This window comes from Meles meles, chromosome 7 (assembly GCF_922984935.1).
Source record: "Meles meles chromosome 7, mMelMel3.1 paternal haplotype, whole genome shotgun sequence".
Classification (NCBI taxonomy): Eukaryota; Metazoa; Chordata; class Mammalia; order Carnivora; family Mustelidae; genus Meles; species Meles meles.
The window spans coordinates 68619859-68645139 of NC_060072.1; the positions used below are offsets into that span (position 1 = coordinate 68619859).

The following is a 25281-nucleotide window of genomic DNA, read 5'->3' on the forward strand; positions in this document are numbered from 1 at the left end:
TAATATGTAGTTGCATTCATACCACCTTCCACCTTTCCCTTCATGTTGTGCTGGAGTCATTTCTACCAGGTTCTTTTTGTTTGCTCTTGGGTAAATCTCTCTGAAGAGTCTTATTTAGTATCTTTTATATTCCTGTTTGTACTTCCTTGTCTTTTTTTTTAAATTTTATTTTACTTTTTTCAGTGTTCCTAAATTCAGTGTTTATGCACCGCACCCAGTCTTTTATCTTGCTAAGACCCACGTAAGAAAATCTTTCTGAAAGACTATTTTTAATAAACTGGTGCTGAGTTTCCCACACGTAATTCCATTCTGATTTTCTGACAGACAGTACCTGTGTTCTGTAAATACACCAGATTTAGGCAGGCAGCAGAGGTATTAGCCTCATGAAAAGTTGTTCCACTTTATTTCAGAGCATTAAACAGCTGCCCACTTTGGTCTGTGTTCCAGTGTGGCTAAACGGCGTCTGTGGGGCAGAAACGCTTTCCTTTACCTTTGTAACTGATGATTGTTTCAAAGTCAGGGGATTTGGGTCATTATGAGAAAACACCTGAACTCCCATCTCAGCACCTTTGCATCTGCCTGGGGTAGTACTGGTTCTCCAGGTATCCTCAAGACTTCTTTATGTTCCTGCTTAGAAGCCCTCAAAGAGGCCTTCACTTACCACCCTGTGTGTAACAACTTCTTCCCTCTGCTCCCTCCTTTTCTTGCTTCATTTGTCTTCATTGAACTTACATCCCCATGTGATATTTTTATATGCATTTGTGTTTGTTCCTACTGAAACAAACAGAGGGCAGGGAGTGTGTCTGTTTGGTTCACTGCTGCACACCTGACCTTGAACAATGTCTCACACATAGTAGATAGTATTTTTTGTGAAATAAATAAATGTCCACTGAAGTGAAAAATACTTAAGAAGTGAATTTGAAAACAAAGTAAGTGTAGACTTAGCATCGAATTGAGTGGGCATATCACTGGAATGAAATAAAGAGGCATAAACAGATTTTTACATATGTAAGATATTAATATATAATAAATTATTACCATTAGTAAGGAAGTGATTGCTTATTTTCAGGGATGAGCAAACTTTCTCCATGAACAGCAAGGTAGTTAATAATTTAGCTTTTCGGGCCTCTGTCCCAATGGTTATAGGAATTACTGAAGGGAAAAGAGCCATAGACAATATGTAAGTAAGTGGTTATGGCTAGATTTGCCCCAGGAGCTGCAGTTGGCTTACCCTGGTAACATTAAAGTAATAATAACAAGCTCCACTAGAGTAGTGATTCTTATGTATTTTATTCATCAGTAGATCCTAGGTACGTAGAACATTCTTGGTGTGGAATAGATATTCAACAAAACTTGATTTGAACTAAATCAAAATAACATTTGAGGACACTGGCTGTTGGGGGTGAAATCAACTCAGTTTCTAACCTAAATATATTATTAATATATATATATATATTATATTTATAAATTGCAATTTACGCTATTATATTATATATATATAATTGCATATATATAATTGCTTATATATAATATAATAGTGTAAATTGCAATTAGGTTAAGATTTTTAGAGATAAATGTAGAGTAATAAAAATGGATGGAAATGATGTAGGTAGCTATTTATCTCTCTTTGGATGAGGTTCTTTTTTTTTTTAAGATTTTATTTATTTATTTGACAGACAGAGATCACAAGCAGTCAGAGAGGCAGGCAGAGAGAGAGGAGGAAGCAGGCGTCCTGCGGAGCAGAGAGCATGATGCTGGGCTCAATCCCAGGACCAGAGATCATGATCTGAGCTGAAGGCAGAGGCTTTAACCCACTGAGCCACCCAGGCGCCCCTGGATGAGATTCTTTTTAAGCATAAAAGCCATGAATGAGAATAGCTAAGGAGAATAATAGATGTTTTGTTTTTTGAAAATTTCAAATTTAAGTACATAAAACATCACACATAGCAATAAAAAAATCAAAATAGAAAAAAGTTGCTGAGTATTTTTAAAAAGGCTTAAATAATCTTTACATAAAGATTCTGGGACACCGGATGGCTCAGTTGGTTGAGCTTCAGACTCTTGGTTTTGGCTCAGGTCATGCTCTCTGGGTTGTGAAATCGAGCCTCATGTCTGACTCTGTGCTGACTTCAGAGCCTGCTTGGGTTTCTCTTTTCCTCTCCCTCTGCTCCCAACACTCTGAAATAAGAAAATAAATCTTTAAAGGCCCAATGCTTGAAAAAGAAAAAAAAAGAATATACATATATGAATGTATATATGTGTATATATGTATATATGAATGTATATATGTATATATACATATATGTATATATGAATGTATAAAGAATACATATATAATGTATATGTACATACGAATGTATGTAAAATGTATAAGAATATATATAAGAACATGTTATATATATATGAAAAGCATATATGTATATATGAATATATGTATATATGTATGTATGCATATATGAATGTATAAAGACTATATATGTATATATACATATATAATGTATATATGTACATATGAATGTATATAAGAATGTATAAGAATATATATAAGAACATGTTTTATATATATATATGTAAACCACTAACAATCTAATAATGAAATAGTCAAAACCCAAGCATTCATGACTTACAAAGCAGGAAATACAAGTAAACCCCTAAAAAAAATAGTCAACTGTTAGTAATTTTTTAAAAATGCAAAGAAGAATAAGATCCAGTTTCTAACTATCAAAGTTGTAAGGGTAAAAAGATAAAAGTAAAGAGATAATATTAAATGTTGGTTCACGTACTTTGCTGATGAGAATGTAAATTCATGCTGTATTTCTGAAAAGCATTTTGGTAATACATTAAAAGAAACCTTCATACCTTTTTAATGTGTCAAATAATTACCTTCCAAGAATCTGTCCTCAGGAAATAATTAGAAATGATATCAAGGATTTGTGGTCAAAGAAGTTCAACATGCTGTTATAATAATATACAGTAAGAAATAGTTTCAAAATTTAATAATAGAGAAATGGTTCAATAAATTATGATATATCTATGAGATTGATGTTATAGAGTCATTGAGATTATTCTTGAGGATTTTTAATAATGTAGGAAAGTGATGGGTATTGAGTTGAGTGATGGGTATGAAAAGGAGAAGACAAAACTGATTAGAATAATTTCAGTTATGGAAAATATACATGGTGGAGCACAAAGATTAAGAAGAAAGGCTTCTAAGAGATTTACCATTGTTTTGTCTGGATTTTTGTATTATAGATAATCTTCATTTCCATTTTGTGCTTTTCTGTATTTTTTCAGGGTTCCTACAATTAATATCTATGGAATTATTAAGAAAAATATTAGTTTAGAATTCTAAGAAAGCCAACTGAGTGTATGAACTGATGAGTCATCTAAAAAGGAGATGTTTGGGGCGCCTGGGTGGCTCAGTGGGTTAAAGCCTCTGCCTTCGGCTCAGGTCATGATCCCAGGGTCCTGGGATCGAGCTCCGCATGGGGCTCTCTGCTCCGCAGGGAGCCTGCTTCCCCTTCTCTCTCTGCCTGCCTCTCTGCCTAGTTGTGATTTCTCTCTGTCAAATAAATAAAATATTTTTTAAAAAATTTAAAAAAAAAGGAGATGTTTAGGGATGCCAGATGGCTCAGTTGGTTAAGCATCTGCCTTGGCTCAGGTTGTGGTCCTGGGGTTCTGGGATCGAGTCCCATGTTGGGCTCCTTGCTCATTGAGGATCCTGCTTCTCCCTCTGCCTGCCTCTCCCCCTGCTTATGCTCTCTCTCTCTCTCTTTGTCTCTAACAGGTAAGTAAATAAAATTTTAAAAAATAAAAAAAATTAAAAACAATCTTTAAAAAATTTTAAAAAAAGTAAAATGGAGATGTGTAAAAGCAAATGTTTGGAAGTTTTGGCCCCATGAATGAAGGGATGCAAATTAAAATAAATATGTGATATTACCTCGGCTATTTAGAGGGACATGTGTACTGTCTACAAGGATCCTTAGGATTTGTATTCCTTGGTCTGTGTGATCGAAGTATGTTACCGGCACTAGAGCTCCCCTATCCTGCAGGGTAGCAGCTTGCCACATTTAATGATTGGGAGGGAGACAAACCATAAATGACTCTTAATCTCACAAAACAAACTGGGGGTTGCTGGGGGGAGGTGGGATTGGGAGAGGGGGAGGGGGCTATGGACATTGGGGAGGGTATGTGCTATCGTGAGTGCTGTGAAGTGTGTAAACCTGGCGATTCACAGACCTGTACCCCTGGGGATAAAAATACATTATATGTTTATTAAAAAAAAAAAAATTTGGAAGGGGAGGCGAACCATAAGAGACTATGAACTCTGGAAAACAACCTGAGGGTTTTGAAGGGTCAGGGGTGGGAGGTTGGGGGAACAGGTGGTGGGTAATGGGGAGGGCACGTTTTGCATGGAGCACTGGGTGTTGTGCAAAAACAATGAATACTGTTATGCTAAAAAAAATAAATAAAATGGGAAAAAAATGTTAAAAAAAAATAAAAAAAAAATTTAAATTTTAATTAGGTAAAGTTAAATCAGATGGAAAATCCAGTTCCTCGGTAGCACAGGGCCATCTTTCAAGTGCCCAGTAAGCACATGTGTTGGACATCACAGATATGGATTTCCATCGTTGGCAGAAAGTCCTGTTGGACAGTGCTGCTCTAGCATCTAACTTTTTAAAGCCCATCTGTCATCTTTGGAAGAGTAGTAGTCACTTTAGATTGGAAGAGAGAAGGGACATCATATATGCATGGGGAGAAATGTCTAGAATCATGTCTAGAAATGTTTTTTCATATTTGCTTTTCAGCAAATTATTTTATACCTACTGTATGCTGAGGTCCTGCATGTGCGGTGTGAGCAAGTCAGGCTAGTTTCCCAGGTCCAGGGACTTATGTTCTACTGATGGAGACAGATTTTCACTTGCCCTTCCCCCAGAACCCTCCAGGGGGCTGCTTCCTCACTTCTTTCAGTTTTTTTGTTAAAATGTCGCCTTATCCAGAGAGGTTCCCCAATCACGTTAAGTGAAAAGGTAATTCTCAACCGTACCCACTCTTCCTGCAGCATAAAAAGGAGCTATCGTCCTCCCTGTACAGCTTGCCCTTCTTTATTTTTCTCTAGAGTATCCTATTTGCTCTATTTTCTACTTGTATTATCTATTGTGTGTCTTTCTTGATTAGAATAAAAGCTCTTATAGAGTTAGAGACTTTATTTTATTTGGCTCACTGTCCTATCTCCTAATCCAATATTTAGCTTTAATTAATTTTTTAAAAAGATTTTATTTATTTGAGAGAGAGAGAGCACAAGCAAGGGGAGCTATAGAGGGAGAGGGAGAAGCAGGCTCCCTGATGAGTAGGGAGCCCAATGCAGGGCTCAGTCCCAGGACCCTGGGATCATGACCTGAGCCAAAGGCCGATGCTTAACTGACTGAACCACCCAGGCACCCCAGTATTTAGCTTTAATTTAAATAATAATAATTTAAACAAACAATTTGAAAAATAATGATACATGGAGTTTGGGATTATTTTAATATTTTATAATACTTTACAGAGATTTTAAAATATTTTTAAAATAATGATACATGGAATATACCGGAGAGCTTTAAATAGTAATTAGTGACATATGACAAACCTCAAGCAACCTAAGAGTGAGACAAGAAATCACTGTTTAGTAAATGTTTGGAGGATAGTTGGATATCAATATGGGAAAAAATTGATCAGAATCAATAAATCGGGTCACCACAGCAGCAAACTCCCAGATAGCATAAATAGTTGAATGGGAGTCAGGATGCATACAGGGATGGAGGAGGAGTCCAATAAAAAACTAGAACAAAATGTGTAGAATGTCCTTTGCTTTTGTGGAAGGGAGGTTTTTTCTTCTTTATTATTAACTAAATAGAAATTATCTAAATAAAATATAGTGCCTGAATGCTAAGAATTACTTGACACATGAAATGTAATGAAATGAACATTCTAAATAAAAAAATCTGAGTGTGAAAAATATGTGGGAAAGAGCTCAAAAAGAGCTTGTGGAAAATGTTAAATGATACGGCATGTACCAGTCGTTATCCAGGCCTTACTTAAAGTGGTTAGAGGATTTGAACCATCCCTATGTGACAAAATGTAGGCAGGAAGTGATTACGTGGAAAGTGCCAAGCCTCATTAGCAATATCAGAAAAACAAAATAACTTTTTTAAGTGTCATTAAACTGGCGAAAATAATAATTTACAGACAGAACAGTCAGTTTCCGTGGGAACCAGATGGCCTCCTCCAGGAGACGTGGGCAGTGTGAAGGGGACCAAGAAGGCACAGGGGAGCACCCAGGTATTGGGGACACTGCAAAGCTGTTTGCACCCAGGCATGAAGGGGCAAAGGCAGCACCATTGTTACTGGGCACACTGCCGATGGACTCAGTGAGGGCTGCATCCGGAGATGCAGACACTGCTGAAACCTCTGTGAGGAGGAGGAGATGGATGGGGTTAGAGGCAGAGGCCCAATCAGGCCTCTGAATTCTTTCTCTCCCCTTCTGTTCTGCCATCACATCAGCTGAGCTGAAAACAAGAGTTGGTAATGATGGAGGAGCATCTTGTGTATCTACACATAGGCTGTTGATAACATTGTAATTTTATTATTTTAGAGGATCAGCCCAGCAACTGTATAAAACTGCCTATTTATCCTCATCTGGTGTTTCCTCCTTCGTAGAATATCTGCCAAAAATCTGAAAGTAAATATAAGAATTTTGCACAATTTGTTATAGTTGCAAAAAAAAAAAAGTAGGGAAATCACATAAAAGACCAGTAAGAATGAAATAACTAGGAAAACAAGAAAGTGATTTGTATTTTTTTGGTTACGTATACCTCAGTTTACTCAAAAATGGATTAAAGCATGATGGTGCATTGGTATGATGGAATAAATACAAGCTTTTATTTTTACTTTTTGTAATTGCTCAAAGTTCCAACTATATTTATTTAGCTTTATTATGTTAATTAGCCAACATATAGTACATCATCAGTTTTTGATGTAGTGTTCAACGATTCATTAGTTGCATATAATACCCAGTGCTTATCACATAACCTTTTAAACTAAATGTTTAGAGAATCACATGGGGACATGTTTTATAGGAAATAATGGTATGCAAATAATATGTGCAAATAGATCGAAACTTTAAAAATACATGTAATACACAAAAAAGTTAATTTAATGTGGTATCATCTTTGGGGATCATTTGCAATCTATGGGAATGAGGCAGTCAAAATAAATAAAAGAAAAATGGATAAATAAATATTGTTATTTTGGTTCTTTTTTTTCTCAAAGGTTTTTTTTTTAAGATTTATTTATTTATTTGACAGAGAGAGGGAGAGATCACAAGTAGGCAGAGAGGCAGGTAGAGTGAGAGAGAGGGAAATCAGGCTTCCTGCTGAGCAGAGAGCCCGATGTGGGGCTCAATCCCCGGACTCTGAGATCATGACCTGAGCCGAAGGCAGAGGCTTACCCCACTGAGCCATCCAGGTGCCCCTTTCCTGGAAAGTTTCCTGGAAAGTAAAAGATTGTAATAAGTAAAATGGCTTCTTACATGTCTTGCTTATCCATGATATTGCAATGTAGGCTGCAAGGTTCTGGAAGAACAAAAATGTTATCATTTGTATGGGGAAGAAAAATATCTTGAAAACTGTTTGAATTTCTTGTTCAAAGGAATTGAGGAATAGGTTACACGTCGTTTTGTAAACCTAGGATTTTGAGGAAAGTCTTTATACTAACCCACTAACACAAATTTCTGAGTGATTCTTTAGCAAATGTCCAGTTGCAGGTAATTCAATATGGTGCTGCAATAGGTTTGTAGAGGCCCCCCCAAAATTGTGTGAAATGTCACTGGATGAGGAAGAAGAATATTGGGGTTGGTTATGGTGGATTGAGTCAGCTACCTTTTCAACTATAATATATTTTTATCCTGTGAATCTGAAAATTTCAGTATATCAAAGCCAGTGCTGGAAAGATACTAAACGAAATAAATCCTATGTCATATCCATCATGGGAAAACTAATTTGATATTAGTGCTGGGATCACGTTCAGTTTTAGTCCTGACGTTCCACAAATACAGCCTAACCCAGAGTGAACGTTGAAACAACATAAGAGTCTTTCTGTTCTTTTGTATTCTTTCATTTTAAAATGAATTGATTCATTCATGCCCCAGACATTAATTGAACATGTTGTATATGCTAGGCATTATGTTACCTGCTGGAACACTAGCTTAAAAGATTGCATAATTTGACATCATTTATTTCCTTTAACTGCACTGGTTCCTGCAGTACCAGTGGGAGTAGTTCTAATACAACTCAGTCAGGGAAGTGTCACTTCATAGATGAGGAAAAACTGAAGAGCCCTGATGGGAAGTGATTGAGAAGCAAAGCAGTCCCTGTGCTCTTTCTTTTACCTGAATTCGGCAAATTCTGTTATTTCCCCAACTAAAACATCGGGACACACATTTGAGATGGGAATTTTTCCCTTTTGTGAATTTATTTCTGTGAAAGTTTTTTAAAGCAGTATCAGATTAAATTATAGTTACTTATTCTTTTGATTAATCACCTTACTGAAAAGAAAAAGAAGTGACGTAGAAATTTGGGTCATCTAAGAACATCTGGAACATCTGGCTGCCACATTTCCCCACCGTCGCTGTGTGAATATGTGTTGTTACTCTGCCCATTTTTCAGGGTTTTCTCACAGCCTGTACTTTGCCCTCCCACTTTCTTTTCTTCTTGTTTTTATCTTCATGTTTCTTTTTATTGCCCAGCTTTTTTTCATTTGTTTTTAATCATGTATCTTCGCTTTTGCAATTTGTCTACCCTGATGTATTTGGAAATTTGTGGCTTGTTTCACAGAATGACCAATTTCTGCCTCATTTAATCACATATGAAAATCAGGGCAGGAGCCAGGCCTGTGTTCTTTTCTGGTTTATCCTTAGTGTGAGTATCATCTCTTCGTGCTCAGCCCAACAGGGAAGGAAGCAGGCAAAGGCTCACTTCTGTGCTTCCTTGTATCTCTGCTACGTATCTATGCTATGGATGAAAAGGTCTAAAGTGTTGGAAAGAGTTTTATCTTCTTTTAGCTTTCTACTTTCCTTGCCCAATGTCTTCTCTTGGCATCCTCCAATCTGGGCCAGGTATTATAAGTGAATATATGTAGAGATACATATATTTTTTGCTAATTACTAATTTGCTAATTGCTAATTACATTCACCACTTTCTTATAATGACTGTTTCTTCTTTGATTTCCTCCTATTGAGTGAAAGGGCGTTTTCCGGCAAAGCCATGCTTGGGGACAGAGGGAGAAGGTTGGTGTGCAAAAGTATGGAGAAGCAGAGCAGGAGGAAGGGACTGGGGGCATTTGCAAAAGAATTCTGGTCCAAGATGAAATGACAACCAAACTGAAAGGAACAGCTACAGAAGAATGATAAAATTTTAATAGATTTTTGGCGGAAATGGATCTATTCAAAGCAACTTTCAAAAGCAGAAGAAATGTTATAGTTAACAATTTCAGAGCAATTTTTACAAGGTTTCAGTAATGAGTTAGAATTCAAAGATGTGGTAGGAGTGTATTGAGTTATTCAATTTTTCTCTCTAGGTTTGCAACACAACCACGGACAGGAAACACGCAGACACCTTCTTGGAGAAGTGTGTCACTGAGTCAATAATGAACATTGTGAGCGGCTTCTTTAATTCCCCCTTTTCAGACAACAGTACCAGCCTCCAGGTAATGTAAACTAAAAAATACAGGCACGTTCTGTCACACAGAATTTACCTTATTTGAGTAAGAAAAACTTTAACATGGTCAGAAAGTCATTTCCTACACTTCTGAAGGTCACTTTTCTCTCATATTACTTACTGTTCTGCCCCTTTCTGAGTTTACCAAGCTTTATTTTAAGTAAAGAGGCCCCCATCTTCAAACTGAATTATCCCTATTTTCCCTCCAAGCATAACAGAAACATTCATATCAATATATTGGTTGTTTGCCAAGTGTTGCAATAAATGATTTTTTTCAATGGATAGGCATTTGACTCAATAAATTCCACCTTAGTAATTTATCCTGAAAGAATGAGCAGGAATTTATATACTAAGATTTTCATTCAAGTATTTCTAATACTTAAAAATTGACATCAGCCTTAAATGACCATAAATAGGGGAATAGCTAAATAAATTATTTGTGTCCATAGGGTGGCTTATTACATAGGAAATGGAAATCGTGTTTTAAAAGAAATATTTATGACTAAGGAAAATGATTATGAAATAATATTAAGTGAAACAGTCCCCAGCGTTAGAGTATCATCCAAATTTGTATGTGTAAAGGACATATGTTCCTATATACATAGAAAAACTCAGGAGGTAAATATCTTCAAAATGTTGATACTGATTATCTCTACATGGTAAGATTATTGGAGATTTTCATTTCTGTGGTTCCCAAAAATTCTATAGTGACTGTGTATTACCCTTATAAAAATTTCATGTTCAATTATACTTTCTTTAGGGAAAACGTTTCAACTATTAGAACCATATGAAATTGTTTCTGTAGGTCAGAATTGTTGTCTCCTATCCTTGCACATGATATGAAACCAAAACATGCAGTCAATCAAACAAACTCAGAACACCTGCTCTACTTATACTTGGAAATAACCCAGAAATTATTTAAAAAATATTGAAGTTCAAGTCATTGGCTTCAAGAAATGCCAAATTTTTTCTGATTAAGTCTGTAGTTAAAATGCAAATAATTGATTTTCTGTAGCATCTGGCATGGTGCCTGTCACGAAGTGGGTACATAATGAGTATTTGTTGAATGAGGTATTCTATCAATGGTGCCGCTGCTCAAAAAAGACTGGATTGTGTTTTATTTTGATGAGCCTTTTTGATAATGCATAGATGCCATGTTAGGAGTGTTAATGGCTTAGTGGCCTATTTGCATACTCCTTTCCGCTTTCAGACACATCAGCCGGTTTTTATTCAGCTCCTGCAATCTGCCTTCAGAATTTACAATTGTACCTGGCCAAACCCAGCGCAGAAGTCCTCCGTGGAGTCTTGTATCAGAACTCTGGCAGAAGTGGGTAAGTCAGAATGTCGGGTTTCACTTGTTTTTACATTTCATGAAAGAAATTGGACTTTTGGCTAGTGGCCAACACAAGCAGTTTTCCAGTTTACGACTTAATAAGAAAAGTTTCTCTCAAGCTGAAGAGCAATGACCAGCAAACACTTCTGAATGTTGAGGCATGCGTTTTTGGGAGGGGAAGATGATTCTTGTATTTCTTTTTTCAAAATTTTAAAATTCATTTATTTACTTGTATTTCTAATCATAATATTATATATGACACTTTACTATAGCTCAGAAGATTTCACAGGCGTGGGACTTTCATTGTTGTCTCAGACTTCGTTATGGAACTGTCTTGTCTATTAAGTCTATTAGTCTATTAATACCTAGGAAGGTATTAGGGCAGTGGGACCTTTTCAGGGTTTTTTAGTTTTCCAATTTGGTCTGAAATCTGTCGGTGTTTATTAAGGGCCTGTTGTATATAGAAGCCTCCAGAAATTACAAATGAAATGGAAGGCAAGGGGATTATAGCTTAGGGAAGGTTAATAGATTTTAGAGGGAGTTTCTCATAAGTTCCTCTTCCTTCCTTCCATTTTAAAGATTTTTATTTAGTTAGTTATTTGAGAGAAAGCACAAACAGGAGGAACAGCAGATTCAGAGGGAGAAGCAGGCTCTCCGCTGAGCAGGGAGCATGATGTGGAACTCGATCCCAGGACCCTGGGATCATGACCTGAGCCGAAGGCAGATAGTCAACCAACTGTGCCACCCAGGTGCCCCTCTTGAAAAGTCCTTTCTTTCTTTCAAGTTAATTAGGGCCATTCTCCAGATGTCAGAGGGGAGGCAGGAAAAGAAATATTGGACTTAAAAAAACAGACGAGCTTGACCATTGTCTCAACTGACGCAGCACTGGGAAGGGAAGCTTCTAGTGTATGTCATCGCCGCTGCCGTTTATTGAGTACTTGCCATGTGCATTGCTGAGCAATTTGCCTGATTTGTCTCATTTGATGCTTGGATAGGTTCTTTGATTATTTACATCGTACAGCTGAGAAAAACAGAATTATCCAGATTAGGTAACTTGGCGAGGGCTATAGTATATGCTCAGTAAATATTTGATAAATGAATCAATGATTTAACTAATTAATGGCCATTTAAATTTTTTTTGTCTTTCCCCCATCTGCAATTGGACACAAGTGACTGTGTATTAACAAGATTTAATAACTGCTCAATTTTAATTTGAATAAATAACCCAAGATAACCTAAGAGGATCAATTTAAAAACATTAGAACTAAGAAACTAACAGAGTTCATCTCAGTGATTAATTATAAGTAAGTATTAAACTGGATACATTTTCTGTATGCCAAAAAGAAACAGTGTGTAAAACACATTATTCACAATAATAATAAAAATATTAAATACTTAAGAGAAAAATTAAAAACATGAGAGAAGAATATTATAATACTATTTTGAGGGCTATAAAAATGTTTAATAAAGGATGAGCTTTGCTATTATTGGATTTAAAAGTTCCTTTTGTGGGGCGCCTGGGTGACTCAGTTGGTTAAGTGACTGCCTTCGACTCAGGTCATGATCCTGGAGTCCCGGGACTGAGTCCCACATCGGGATCCCTGATTGGCAGGAAGTCTGCTTCTGCCTCTGACCCTCCCCCTTCTCATGCTCTCTCTCTCAAATAAATAAAATCTTAAAAAAAAAAAAAATTCCTTTTGTGAGGATGCTGGCTCTCCTCAAATACCTGATGAGTTGAATGCTTCAACCGCCCCGGGATCCCTCCTCCACACACATCCACCTTTCTCACAGCCCACTTGGGCTTAGGTACCACATGCAGGGCCAGACCCCACAAGGATGTGTCCCCTGGCAGCGTGGCCCCTGAAACTCCTCTATGAAGGCATCCTCCTCACCTCCAGTAGGTTCCCACAGTCTACCTCAGGCTGCTGAGACCCTTTTTTCATGGGCTTGGCCTCTGACTCTGCTGGCTCACTCCTTGGTACCTGGGCCAGGCTGTCCCCCAGCAGCTGATGTGCTCTTCACCCCACCAAGTTCTGATTGTCCACCACCTGGCCAGCCTCCTACACAGGCGCCTTCCACTTCTTTTTGCACTCCAGCTCTGGATCGCCTCATCCCCATGTGCCCTTCTTGCCCAGTGCTGATGCTTAACTTTGCTCTGCTCGTCCAGCAGACTTTAGGACTGAACATTTCAAGAAGGGAAGAAATGAAGAGGACAATAGGTATTATGTCAAAAATAAAGAAGGGCACAAAAGAGAAGCTAATTCTTGGCGTGCCTGGGTGGCTTGGTTGGTTAGGCATCTGCTTTCAGCTCAGGTCATGATCTCGGGGTCCTGGGATCAAGCCCTGCATCAGGCTCTCTGCTCAGTAGGAGTCTGCTTCTCCCTCTCCCTCTGCCTCTGTGCTCTCTCTCTCTTTCTCTCTCACTATCTCTCTCTCAAATTAATACTTCAAAAAAAAAAAAAAAAGAGAGAGAGAAGCTAATTCTTACTTGAAAAAGATGCACATAACAAAATGTCCAGAAGGATAAAAATAAAATATTAACATTGATTTTCTCTGAATGGTAAAATTATAGATGAATCTGGTTCTGTTCATGCTTTAGTATAACCTCTGAATGTTTTAATAATATACTTTTTAAGCTATAATGAAACAGTGCTAACAGCATTTTTATTTGGATGAAGTCATCTGGGAAATATACTAACCGTTAAAAGATAAATTCCAAAGGAAAAGCAAAGACATAAGATGATTTTTTTTTAAACATAGGAATACATTGTCCTAGCTGCCAAGTCTATTTCTGCATTTTAACATTTTAAGGCAGCCTCCCCTCTTCTTCCTTCTTTCTCTCCCTGTCCTCCTCCTCTTCTACCTCCTTCTTTTTCTTCTCGTCCACTTTGTCCTCCCCCTCTTCCCCGCTCAGTATTTAACAAATGCAATTGGGGGGGTGCAGGGGACACCAGTTGGCCCTCCAAAGAACAGAGAAGGCATGCTGTTTATAACATTTAAAAACTGAGATGAAGAACTTTCAGCCACGGGGGAGACCCCACGCTGTGTTTTCCATCTGACTTCCCACTTCAATGGTATTTCTTGTACTTTGGGGATTTAAAATAGTCACCGACATTATATTAGTCTAAAGATATCTTTTATTTCCGTTATAAGATTTCATTTCCTACCAATCCTCTCCTGGCCCAAACCTTGTGATTTCGCAGGATATTTTAGTGGCTTTCTGTATGGTTTAAAGACATGTGTGGTAGCGAGGACGTCAAAACTTATATCTGACTCTGTAATCAAGGTAGGTTTGGAAGAATGATGCTTTCATGTAAAATCACATTTTATCTTTGTGAGAAGGCACGTTTGTTCTTTCTGCTTGAGCAGTTAGGTAGCTCTGGAAATTTTATTTCCGCTCTCCCTCGGCATTTGTCCCTCTCCTGCTTTCTCCTCCATAAGACCGTGTTTCACCCCTCATCACTTCCTTCCTAGAGCCCTGTAGGAATTATTCAGTCTTTCTTCCTGTCTTTCTTCACCTGAAGAAATCTGCTACCAGAGTCATCTTGAAGTGAAATGTTCTCTGCTGGTTTAAAAACATCAACAACAATGTCCCCAGCCTTCAGCGTTGTCCCTTTGTCTAACAAACTGAGCATGGTGTTCTCATTGTCCTGTTCATGGCCCCTACGGCTCAGCCCTACCTTACTTCTCCGACCTCCTTACGCGCTGGTTCCCACACACCTCATGTGACAGCGGATGGATACAACACCCCATGCCTTGCTCACGCTGTCCCTTACTTTCTCAGTCTCTGTTTCGCTTCTTCTCCTTCTCTGTTTTATTCATTTTCTTTCTCTCCCCAGTTTCCACTACTGCTACCTGTGAGCATCTTTTCCATTATTCAGAGTTTTTGTTCAAATTCCTCTCTTAACTCCTATATCCAGAGCTGAACTTGGCGCCATTTGACCACTTATACTTTTCTAACAGTCTTCATTTGGTCGTAGCCTATCCTGTCCTAAGTCCTCATCATATTTCCCCCGTTAGTCTCTCAGGGACAATGATTATGAGGTGCTAATCACAAAGCTATTGTCTGGGATGAAGAAAGTGGAAAGCAAAGTGATGGAATTTTTTGTTCTTGAATTGCTGTGCATAGAAAAACATTCATAGAGAGACATTCAGAGGTGAGCATCCTTTGTAGTAAAGTGGGCTAAACCCACCTTAGGATGATTGAAAGCATTTGAAATATTCAGGTGCAGGAGAGAAGTCCGAGGGAAGACCCAAGAATCTTGCAACATTCAGAGCGGATCATGAACTTCTTTCACAGGACTAAGGTTATAACAAATATAGGGCAGCTGCGAAGAGGCAGATTCTTGCCCTACTCTAAAGAATAACTACTTTACAGTTAGTGCTCTCTGAAAACCTTACTGGTCACATTTGATTGTCCTCTTTTGTTCACTCCCATTAAGCACAAGAGCAGGTTCTACTGGCTTCACTTCCAAAATGCATCTTTTTCTTTATCTTGCATGACACCATCTTGTGACATGGATTACAGAAGTATCTTCTTACTGAACTCCCTACCCCCACTCCTGTCCTGCTAGCATCCATTCCCGACACAGCAGTTACAATGACCTTAAAATGTACATCAAATCACATCACTCACCTATTGTGCATTGTGCTGGAAATTTGTATTCCTTACTGTGGCTGAGAAAGCCCCGATCATCTGAGGCTCTTCTTTTTCTACCTTTTCCTTTATTTGTCCTCCCCCAGCTCTGCTGCTGCTCCACACTGGCCTTCCTCCTGCTTCTAAACTAGACCAGATTTTTTCTTATCTCAGGGCATTTGTGTGTGCTGTTTCCTCCCTCTGGGTCCTCTTCCCCACAACTGTCACATGTTCAGAATAGAAGTGCTCAGTGAAATGTTCCAGAACATTCCACACAGTGTCCCAGCTTCTTCCTGCTCCTTATCCCATCTTACCATTTCTTTTCCCTCTGAGTACGTAGCACTATTTGAAAGCATTTTGTTTGTTTACCTATTTACTTATTTTTCCTTCTTGTTGTCTATTTCTCCTCTTAGAATATAAACTACAGGGAGCACCTGGGTGGCTCAGTGGGTTAAATCCTCTGCCTTCAGCTCAGGTCATGATCCCAGGGTCCTGGGATCGAGCCCCGCATCGGGTTCTCTGCTCAGCGGAGAGCCTGCTTCCTCCTCTCTCTGCCTGCCTCTCTGCCTACTTGTGACCTCCATCTGTCAAATAAATTAAAAAAAAAAAAAAAGAATATAAACTACAAATGCAGAGGCTTTGCCTGACTCACTGACTGGTAGGGCCTGGAAGTGTCTGGCACTGACTACACAGGTTAATGAGTGTTTGTTGACTGACAGTAACCCACGGGCTAGGGATTGCGCAGGTAGTGAAATTTAGGCTTAGAAAGGTTAAGTAACTTGTCCAATTACTAAGTCGTTGAGTTGGGTTTAAAATCCAAGTTTCTCTGAATAGGGAGTTCATGCAGTACTGTGTTACTCCAGAAGGCCTATCTTAGGAAGCCCAAATGTATAAACTAGAACTTGGCGGTTTGGCTTGCTGAGTAGGGATTTATCTGAAGTTTTACAGCTCAGGTGCAAAAACATTTTTGTGTTTCAGCAACACCTTTTTTTTTTTTTTTAAGATTTTATTTATTTATCTGATGCAGAGAGAGCATAAGCAGGGGGAGCAGCAGGCAGAGGGAGAGGGAGAAGCAGGCTCCCTGCGGAGTGAGGAGCCCAGCATGGGGCCCCATGACCTGGGATCATGACTTGAGCTGGCAGATGCTTAACCTACTGAGCTTAACCTACTGAGGGATGCTGAGCATCCCTCAGCAACTCTTTAAGAATACAAAGAGGCAGTACAATTTAACACAATTCAAATATGTGAGAACTTATAATATTGGAGAGAACAAAGAAGATACATATTTAAGCAAAAGTCAAGAGAACAAAGTCGGGAGAACACAAAGCCAATGATCAGGGCATTCACAAATTTGTCAACACATTTCCTGTAAATGCAAATAGCTATTACAGGTCTTCCTCAACTTATGAAGGGATTACATCCCTAAAAACCACTCCTAACTTGAAAATATCTAAGTCGAAAAGTGCATTTAATACACCAAACCTACAGAACAGCATAGGTTGGCCTAGCCTGCCTTAAACGTGCTTGGAACACTTACATTAGCCTACATTTAGGCAAAGTCATCTAACACAAAGCCTTTATTCTTTAATAAAGTGTCGAACTGAGATACTCACATACAGGTGCAGAACCCTTCTGGCCGTGTGACTGCCTGGGAGCTGCGACTGGCCGCCACTACCCGACATCCTGATGGAGGATCCTCCTGCATATCGCTAGTCTGGGAAAAGGGAAAAGATCAAAATCCAAACTTCGAAGTGTGATTTTTCTACCAAATGTGTATCGCTTTTGCACCATTGTAAAGTCAAAAAGTTGTTAAGTCAAACCACCTTAACTCAGGGACCTTCTGTACAGTTACATTTACATAACATGTTACAATTTGTAAAGTGCTCCCAGCTGCATAAGCTCAACTCATCTATCACCCAAAATTCTTAATTCTAATTCTCGTCGTTGTTTGTACATTAGATACAAAAGGTAGTGAAAAGTGGGCATCTAGGTGGCTCAGTCAGTGAAGCAACTGCCTTGGGCTCAGCTCATGATCCCAGAGTCCCACAACAGGCTCTCTGGTCAGCGGGGAATCTGCTTCTCCCTCTCACTTTCCTTCTGTGTTTTTTCTCTCTCTCAAATAAATAAATAAAATCTTAAAAAACAACAACAAAACAAAACAAAAAAGCCACCAAAAGTAGTAAAAGGCAAGAGCATGCACTTCCTTAGTCAATGCTGACATTCCTGAGAGCCTTAAACTTTAAGATGTGGACCTAGTTCTCACCCTATTCTACAGTGGAGATGTGAGGTCATCAAGGTTAGGCAGCTTGCCCAAGGTCACACAGGCAGGTGGAGACAGAACCAGACGTTCAAAACTGACAGGGCTCGCAGGCATTTGTGATGGTCTGCCATCACCAATCGGCAGAAACAGGCATTATCTGTTTGATGCTTTAAGATACAAAATATGGATCAAAATGCTAATTTAAGCTATACATGAAATGCACCCATACAGTTTTCCGATAACTTAAAAGAAGGAAAGGGATTAGTGAATTCAGTTAGTAAGGGTTTGGTGGGGGAGGAAGTCCTTATAGAAAAGGAGTGCTTCCTATTGTTTATCTGTCTCTTTTTTCCCTTGATGAATATTCCAGAAATTTTTATTGCTACTATCGAATGTATTGAGACCAAGATCAGTTATGTGTTTATTATGTCCTATTCAGTTTTTCTGGTAAAACTTCATAAGCGTTTAATACTGAAGCCGTGCTCAGTTGTGAATGTATCATGCGGATCACGTTCAGTTTATCCGAACAAACTTCCTAAGCTTCTAAAAGCTGAGGTGCTTTTGAGTGATTTGTATCTGAGGAAATTACCGATAGCTGCTTCCATTGCGCACTTTCTCCTGAGTTATGTCCAATTTGAAATTGATAGGAAGATACAGGGTCTTAAGCGGTAATAAAGGGGAATTCCCAGGCGATGTCATTCCCTGCGGGGGTGCCTAGCTGGAAGGTAAGGCAGACACATGTCTATCATTCTCTCCTCTCCTCTCAATGAGATAAGTTAAGACTGGTTTGGGAACATGTAAAGATGGGGGCTTCTGCAATAAATGTACACCATGGTGTTCACTGAGGTTTGAGAAATGGTAGGGCCATTGAGGCCATGTGAAGTTTTAAATGCTCTTGGTCAGTTCCTGTTCCTCAGTTTACTCTTTTATATAAAACACAATAGCACATGTTAGAAGTAATTTGAGAAAAAGCATCCAACAATTACTTCCATATTATTTCACTTAAAAAAGAATTTTGCTCCATGTGTTTCATAATCTTCAAATGATTTGGGGGGATTAATGTTGGGTACTTTGTTGGCAACAGAATCTTTTTTCCAAATGGAAATTCTGTAAAATAACTTCTACAAATGGTTTGAATAATGAACATCAATCTTCAAGCCAATTGTTCCCAAAAAATTTGAACATGTAGAAAATAGTAACCCTTTGAGGAGAGAAATTCAGTGTCTATTAAACGAACAAAAAATCTGTTTTAATCTACCTAGGAGGTTGTAGTTGATTGTAAGATGAATTTGACACAATGTACCCTCGTAGTTCTGGTTTTTAAAAACATCATTATTCCTTTTTAAAAGTTAAATCTGAATAAGTTACAAGATAGGACAAAATCTTATAATATTTTTTGCATATTGATTCACTGGGTCTATAATGATCCCTCTTTATCTGAAACATATTATTTTAATAGTTTGGGAAATGCAGTCTCAAACTGTATTTTCCTGCCCACGATAAATTTTTATGGGAGTAAATGTAACAGGTACAGAAATCACAAAGTAGAATAAGTGTTTTAACTACTAAGTAGTTTATCTGTTATAAGGTTTTAGAGCTTGAGATAGTGCCTAGAGCTCAGTAAGTACTCAATAAGTATTTATTGCATAATTAAAATAAATGGATGAATACAAATAACTGCATGGATATCCTATTCCTGTCTTTGGCTGCATAGTAGCTTATGGGCCTCTATTCTAATTTATTTAACCCCATTGCTGGTTATTTATGTTGTTTCTAATCATCTTGCATATGAAGGCGAATAAGGGGAATACCTACGAGTAGAATTTCTGAGTATTTTAATTTTGACAGACACGCTCCTCTGTAGAGATCATGTAATTTACTTGTCACCAGAGATGTGGGAGAGCATTTTCCTCCTCAATAATGTGTCATTATCAAATTCTTACTTAGATCTTTGCCAATCTTATAATTAAATATCGTTATAGATAATATCCTTATCTATTGTTATAGAAAATAGCATTATAAATAAAAGTATTATTAGATATGTGTTTCTCATTTTATGAGTGAAGAAAAAAAATCTGTTCATGCGATTGAGTCATTGGCATTTCCTTTTCTGTGGATTGTCACTTCTTGTACTTTGTTTACTTTTTCTAAAGGTTTTTTTTTTTTTCCTTAACAGATCCTCAATCCTTATAACCCTTTATTTATTAAGGAAAAATGCTCTTTGCCTATAAGTAATAATTAAAAATTTTTTCATTTTTCATTTGAAATTTTATTTTATTATTTTATTTTTATTTTTTATTTTGTTTTTATTTTTTATTATGTTCAGTTAGCTACTGTATAGTAAGTACATCATTAGTTTTTGAAGTAGTTTTCAATGATTCATTAGTTGTGTGTAACATTGCTCATATAATTTTATTTTATTTTTTTGACATACAGAAATTTATTTTCCATTAGGCTTACAGATTTTCTTTCATCTTCAAAATGGCCTTGATCAGTCTGAGATGTCTTTAAAATTCCTATTGAGAATTTGCATGGTTTTCGTTTCTCTGCCTGTTTGGGTTTTTGGAGTGGCTGTTTACAATTGCGAGGTATCTGGACTAGATTTAGTTATTAAGGTAGAAGGTATGGAGTCAACTTTATTTTTTCCAGATGACTGGGCAGGTGTGCCAATGGTAGTTACTGCATAACCCATAAAATTATAGTCTATTCAATTTGGGGATTAATTCAGTGTCCTTGGAGTGCCAAACAGGAAAGATGCATTTCATATCTCTAATGTTCTTCACATTTAACACTAGCTTTTCAGGAGAGTCTTATGTTGGACACTGTGACATGGTATAGAAGAGATACCATACCGCACTCCGCATTACCCCTTCCTTGCGCTCCAGCTGTTCTAATGCTTACGGGCCCGTCCAGTGGGGCTTGACAAGCTAGCAGGCCTTCTAATTCCTGCTGATACTCTCTGTTGCCTTTCCCCCCGACCTGTCAGTTTATCTATATAAGCCTTTTTTTCCATGGCACCTATCACTGCAATATGACTGTTCTCAGAGATATGGTTCTGGCAGATACCATCAGTGATTTTATCTAATTAAAAAATTTCACCTAATCTGCAATATTTAATGAGTAATAATTAGAAATAGATTTCGATGTGTCTTAAAATCACAGCAAAGATGAGTCATATCCAGAGAATTTTCAGGATTTATAAGCCTAATTAGTAACTTAGCCGAAGCATCAAAATACTGGTGAATAAAGATGGCTCATTTTAGAGAGCTAGCTATCGCTAGGCAGAGCTCTACAAAAGATAAATGCATTAATAACAGCCCATCCTTTCTACTATTAGTTTTTTTTTAAAGAACTCCATATACTTATTCTCTGACAAAACATCCTTAACAAGGTAGTTTCCCAATTTCATTCTAATTTAGAAGAGAAACAGGAACATTTCTTTTTGAAACATTTTAAACCTTAGCATGACTCTTTCTATTAAAGCACATAGTTGGAGTTAATGCTACAGGCCAAAAGAATGACTGCTGTAGTAAATTCGTTAGTTCTTTCTTAATGAGAGAGATGGGGGCAGGGAATAACCAGGAATCCCAAGATACATCCTAGTTCACATTTCACTATACGGTACTAGTCATACCAGAATTTTCCTAATTTAATTAAAGTAAGCTAAGTTTGGATTACATTTTTGGTTGCATTTGAAAAATATTCTAGTTATTATTTTTGTAATTGAGATCATGAATTAATTCTTTTCTTTTCCTGGTCACAATTTTCCTTTCTGCTTTAACTTTTAAACAATATATGGAATGCTAATTAGCATTACCAGCTCTGCTTTAGAATTACTATTTATAATATTTTGACAGTGCAGAGAATCTATTTCAAGCCATACCTTTAAAGGAATTAATATTTTTATAATTGCTTGAAAAATTTTTTCATTCTTTCTGCAGCTGACTTACTTTAACTCAAATTCTCTTTTCCTCAGTTGCATTGTGAATTTTCTTTTATTACTTAGAAATTGTGATTTAGCCCTTGGCTAGAGTTCATCTTAGGCAGGCGAAAGTAAAGAGCTTTTAATTTGCTCCGTTAATTTATAATGCACAATTTGTCTTAGGACAGGAGACTAGAAGATACCTATTAAAGTAGTACAGTTTGGGGAAAGTAAACAAACAAACAAACAAAAAACCCTTTCAACAAAGTTTGAGATAGTGAATTCTCCTGAGTCTGGTCTGTCCGAGCTGTTGGCTGTAGTGGACTGTGGCAGAAATATCTGGAGTGGGTGTGATTCTCCCGAGATCACTAATTAGAAGTCTGTACTGCTGAGACTAACAGACGTCCTGCCATTGGACTGCATCTCCACTGCTGTCATTAGAAAGCTATTCATTGAGTCCTTCTTTGTGTAAGTTCTATTCATAGCAACGACACTTAGCTGATGGTCAGTTGTAGCTAATGTACTTGATTCCTAACGGGGAGATAAATCCCAATCCCCTCCTCAATTTTTTTAAAAATGTTAGCATAAACTCGGTTATGATATATGTTGAGAATGTTGACGTTTGTACATTTTTGTTTCTTCGTCGCTTAGAAAATAAAATAGAACAGCATTGTCTTCTGTTTGACTTCCGAATGTGCAGAGCGAGCCCAGCTTATGTGTGAAGGAGCCAGAAAGGGATCAAAGTCTCACCAGGATTTGATCATGGTGCAGGATTGAGTATTTATAAAAATATGTGCAGCCTGGCAGTGGCGAGGCCGTCTGTCCTTCAGATGCGGCGGGAGTGCGGTTGCTCCGCTGTGTGTAATGGACATAAACAGATACCATATATGCTTTGGAAAAGGGACCTTTACCATGAATATAGGAAAACATTCACTAGGGAAATTTGGGCAGTGGTGCAATTGATTGTTTAGGGTTACCTTAGAGCTTCAGTATTTCCTTAAATTTCAGCTACAGCTCTTGTTTAAATCGGTAAATTTTTTTGTTGGTAGCTGAGGTTATCTGTTTTCAAAGAAGTGTTTTTTTTTTTAATTTAATTTTTTTCAGTGTTCCAATGTTCATTGTTTATGCACCACACCCAGTGCTCCATCCAATATGTGCCCTCCACAATGCCCACCACCAGGCTCACCCAACTCCCCACCCCCCGCCCCTCCAAAATCCTCAGTGTTTCTCAGAGTCCACAGTGTCTCATGATTCGTCTCCCCCTCCAATTTCCCCCAACTCACTTCTCCTCTTCATCTCCCCATGTCCTCTGTGTTATTCCTTATGCTCCACAAGTAAGTGAAACCACTGATAATTGACTCTCTCTGCTTGACTTATCTCACTCAGCATAATCTCTTCCAGTCCTGTCCATGTTGATACAAAAATTGGGTATTCGTCCTTTCTGATGGAGGCATAATACTCCATTGTATATATGGACCATATCTTCAAAGAAGTTTTAAAGTATCCTTCTACTTAAGAGAATTTTCACCAGCAGAAGCAGTAAGGCCGACTGTTGTTGCTTTCCTTTCATTATATGAAGCAAGCCGGATTCTCTCCCTTTCTCTCTCTCTTTTCTGTCTTTTCTAGTTTCATTCATTAAAAACATCTTCCGGGGGTGCCTGGGTAGCGCAGTTGGTTAAGCATCTGCCTCAGCTCAGGTCAGGATCCTTGGGTCCTTGGATTGAGACCTGTGTTGGGTTCCCTGCTCAGTGGGGAGCCTGCTTCTCCCTCTGCCTCTCCCCCTACTCATGCTCTCTCTCTCTCTCTCTCCTCTCGAATACATTAAAAAAAAAATCTTAAAAAAAAAAAAGTCTGGCAGAGACTATCATGATAACTTTAAATAATATCCTTACAACTCTGTCTTTTGACTTAACAGCTGTAAATAATACCTATATTTCCACACTGAAAAATAAGGAACATAACATATTGCCTTCATTTCGACCTCTTCTCTCCAGCCCTATGTTGTGATTATTGCTTAGTAGATTATTGACTTTATGTTGTTATGGTTTCTGAAATTTGTATTCTATTTGGAAATATAATGAAATCTTTTAGAGGATGATAAGATTTAAAAATCAGTGATCAGACCTTACCATATTTTGATAAGTAAATATTTTTCACTCTATAAGCATTAGAGACAAAGATGGAGTGTAATGGTATTGAGACTTTTCCAAATGGAAGAAAATTTCCTAACCATGAGCATCTAATGGATCTTCTTTCACATGTGTCTTGCTTTATTCTCTTCTTCAGGCTCATACTCATTTTCCAAAATTTCTTGTATTCATGTTGACATTTGCTTGGATTCCCTTGTCTCTTTTTTGTGATTTTTATCATGGGTTTAGAGAAAAAATTCTGAGACTTACATGTTCTGAAATGTTTTTATCTGGGTATCCTTTCTGATTTTCAGTTTAGATGGGTATAAACTCCTAGTTTCAAAATTTGTTATCCATTAGCTCTTCAACATATTAGTCTACTGATTCTAGCATACAATATTGATGGTGAGAAGTTTGGTGCCTCTCTCTCTTCTGTAGGAATCCTCTTTTTATTTCTTGGCTATTGGCGTTTCCGTTAGTTTTGTGGGGCAACCATAACAAATTTCCCAAACGAGGTGGCTTACAAAAATAGAAGTTTACTATTTCACAGTTTTGGAGGCTGAAATCAAGCTGTCAGTGCACCATACTCTGAGACCCCATGCCTTTCTCTTCACTTCCGGTGTTTGCTGGCAGCCCTTGACATTCCTTGACTTGAAATTGCGTAAATCCTTCTGCCTTGATCTTCACATGGTGTTCTTCCCTCTGTGTCCCTTTCCTGTGTGTCTCTGTTTCTCTTACCCCATTCTTATAAGGACAGCACTTGTATTGGATAAGTGCCCACCCTTATCCAGTGAGGTCAAGTTAAGATGACTTATCTTGAATACATTTGCAAAGACCCTATTTCCAAATAAGGTCAAATTCACAGGTATCTATGATTTGGACTTGCACGTATATTTTTGGGTGGTACGACTCAACCCATGATAGCATTGTCAGTTTTTACCAGAATATGGTCAATATGCTTATTTAATCCGGTTTCACACACAGTGGATCCTTTCAGTTTAAAGACATACATCTTTCTTCAGATCAAGTAAATTGTCATTTATTATTTTTAAATAATTTCTTCCCTTCATTGTCTCTGATATTTCTTTCTGTAACTTAGAGGTTTTAGATATTTGACTTCCTGGATGACTCTTTCCATTTCATATTCTCTCTTTTTTACTCCCCTTCTTGATCTTTTATGCTTTATGTTCTAGAAGGTACTTTGACTTTCCTAGATTATCAACTTGGTCTTTATTCTTATCTTTTTCTT

At 37.7% G+C, this 25281-nt stretch overlaps 1 protein-coding gene across 2 annotated transcripts in view; it reads left to right on the top strand.

Annotated features, from left to right (window-relative positions):
* Positions 1-25281, top strand: part of ITPR2 (inositol 1,4,5-trisphosphate receptor type 2) — a 501875-nt gene that overhangs the window by 241578 nt on the left and 235016 nt on the right. For both annotated transcript variants that reach the window (XM_046011092.1, XM_046011093.1), the window contains exons 33-34: positions 9616-9744; positions 10966-11086. In XM_046011092.1, the coding sequence (XP_045867048.1) occupies positions 9616-9744; positions 10966-11086 (250 nt within the window). The remainder of the gene's footprint in view (positions 1-9615; positions 9745-10965; positions 11087-25281) is intronic.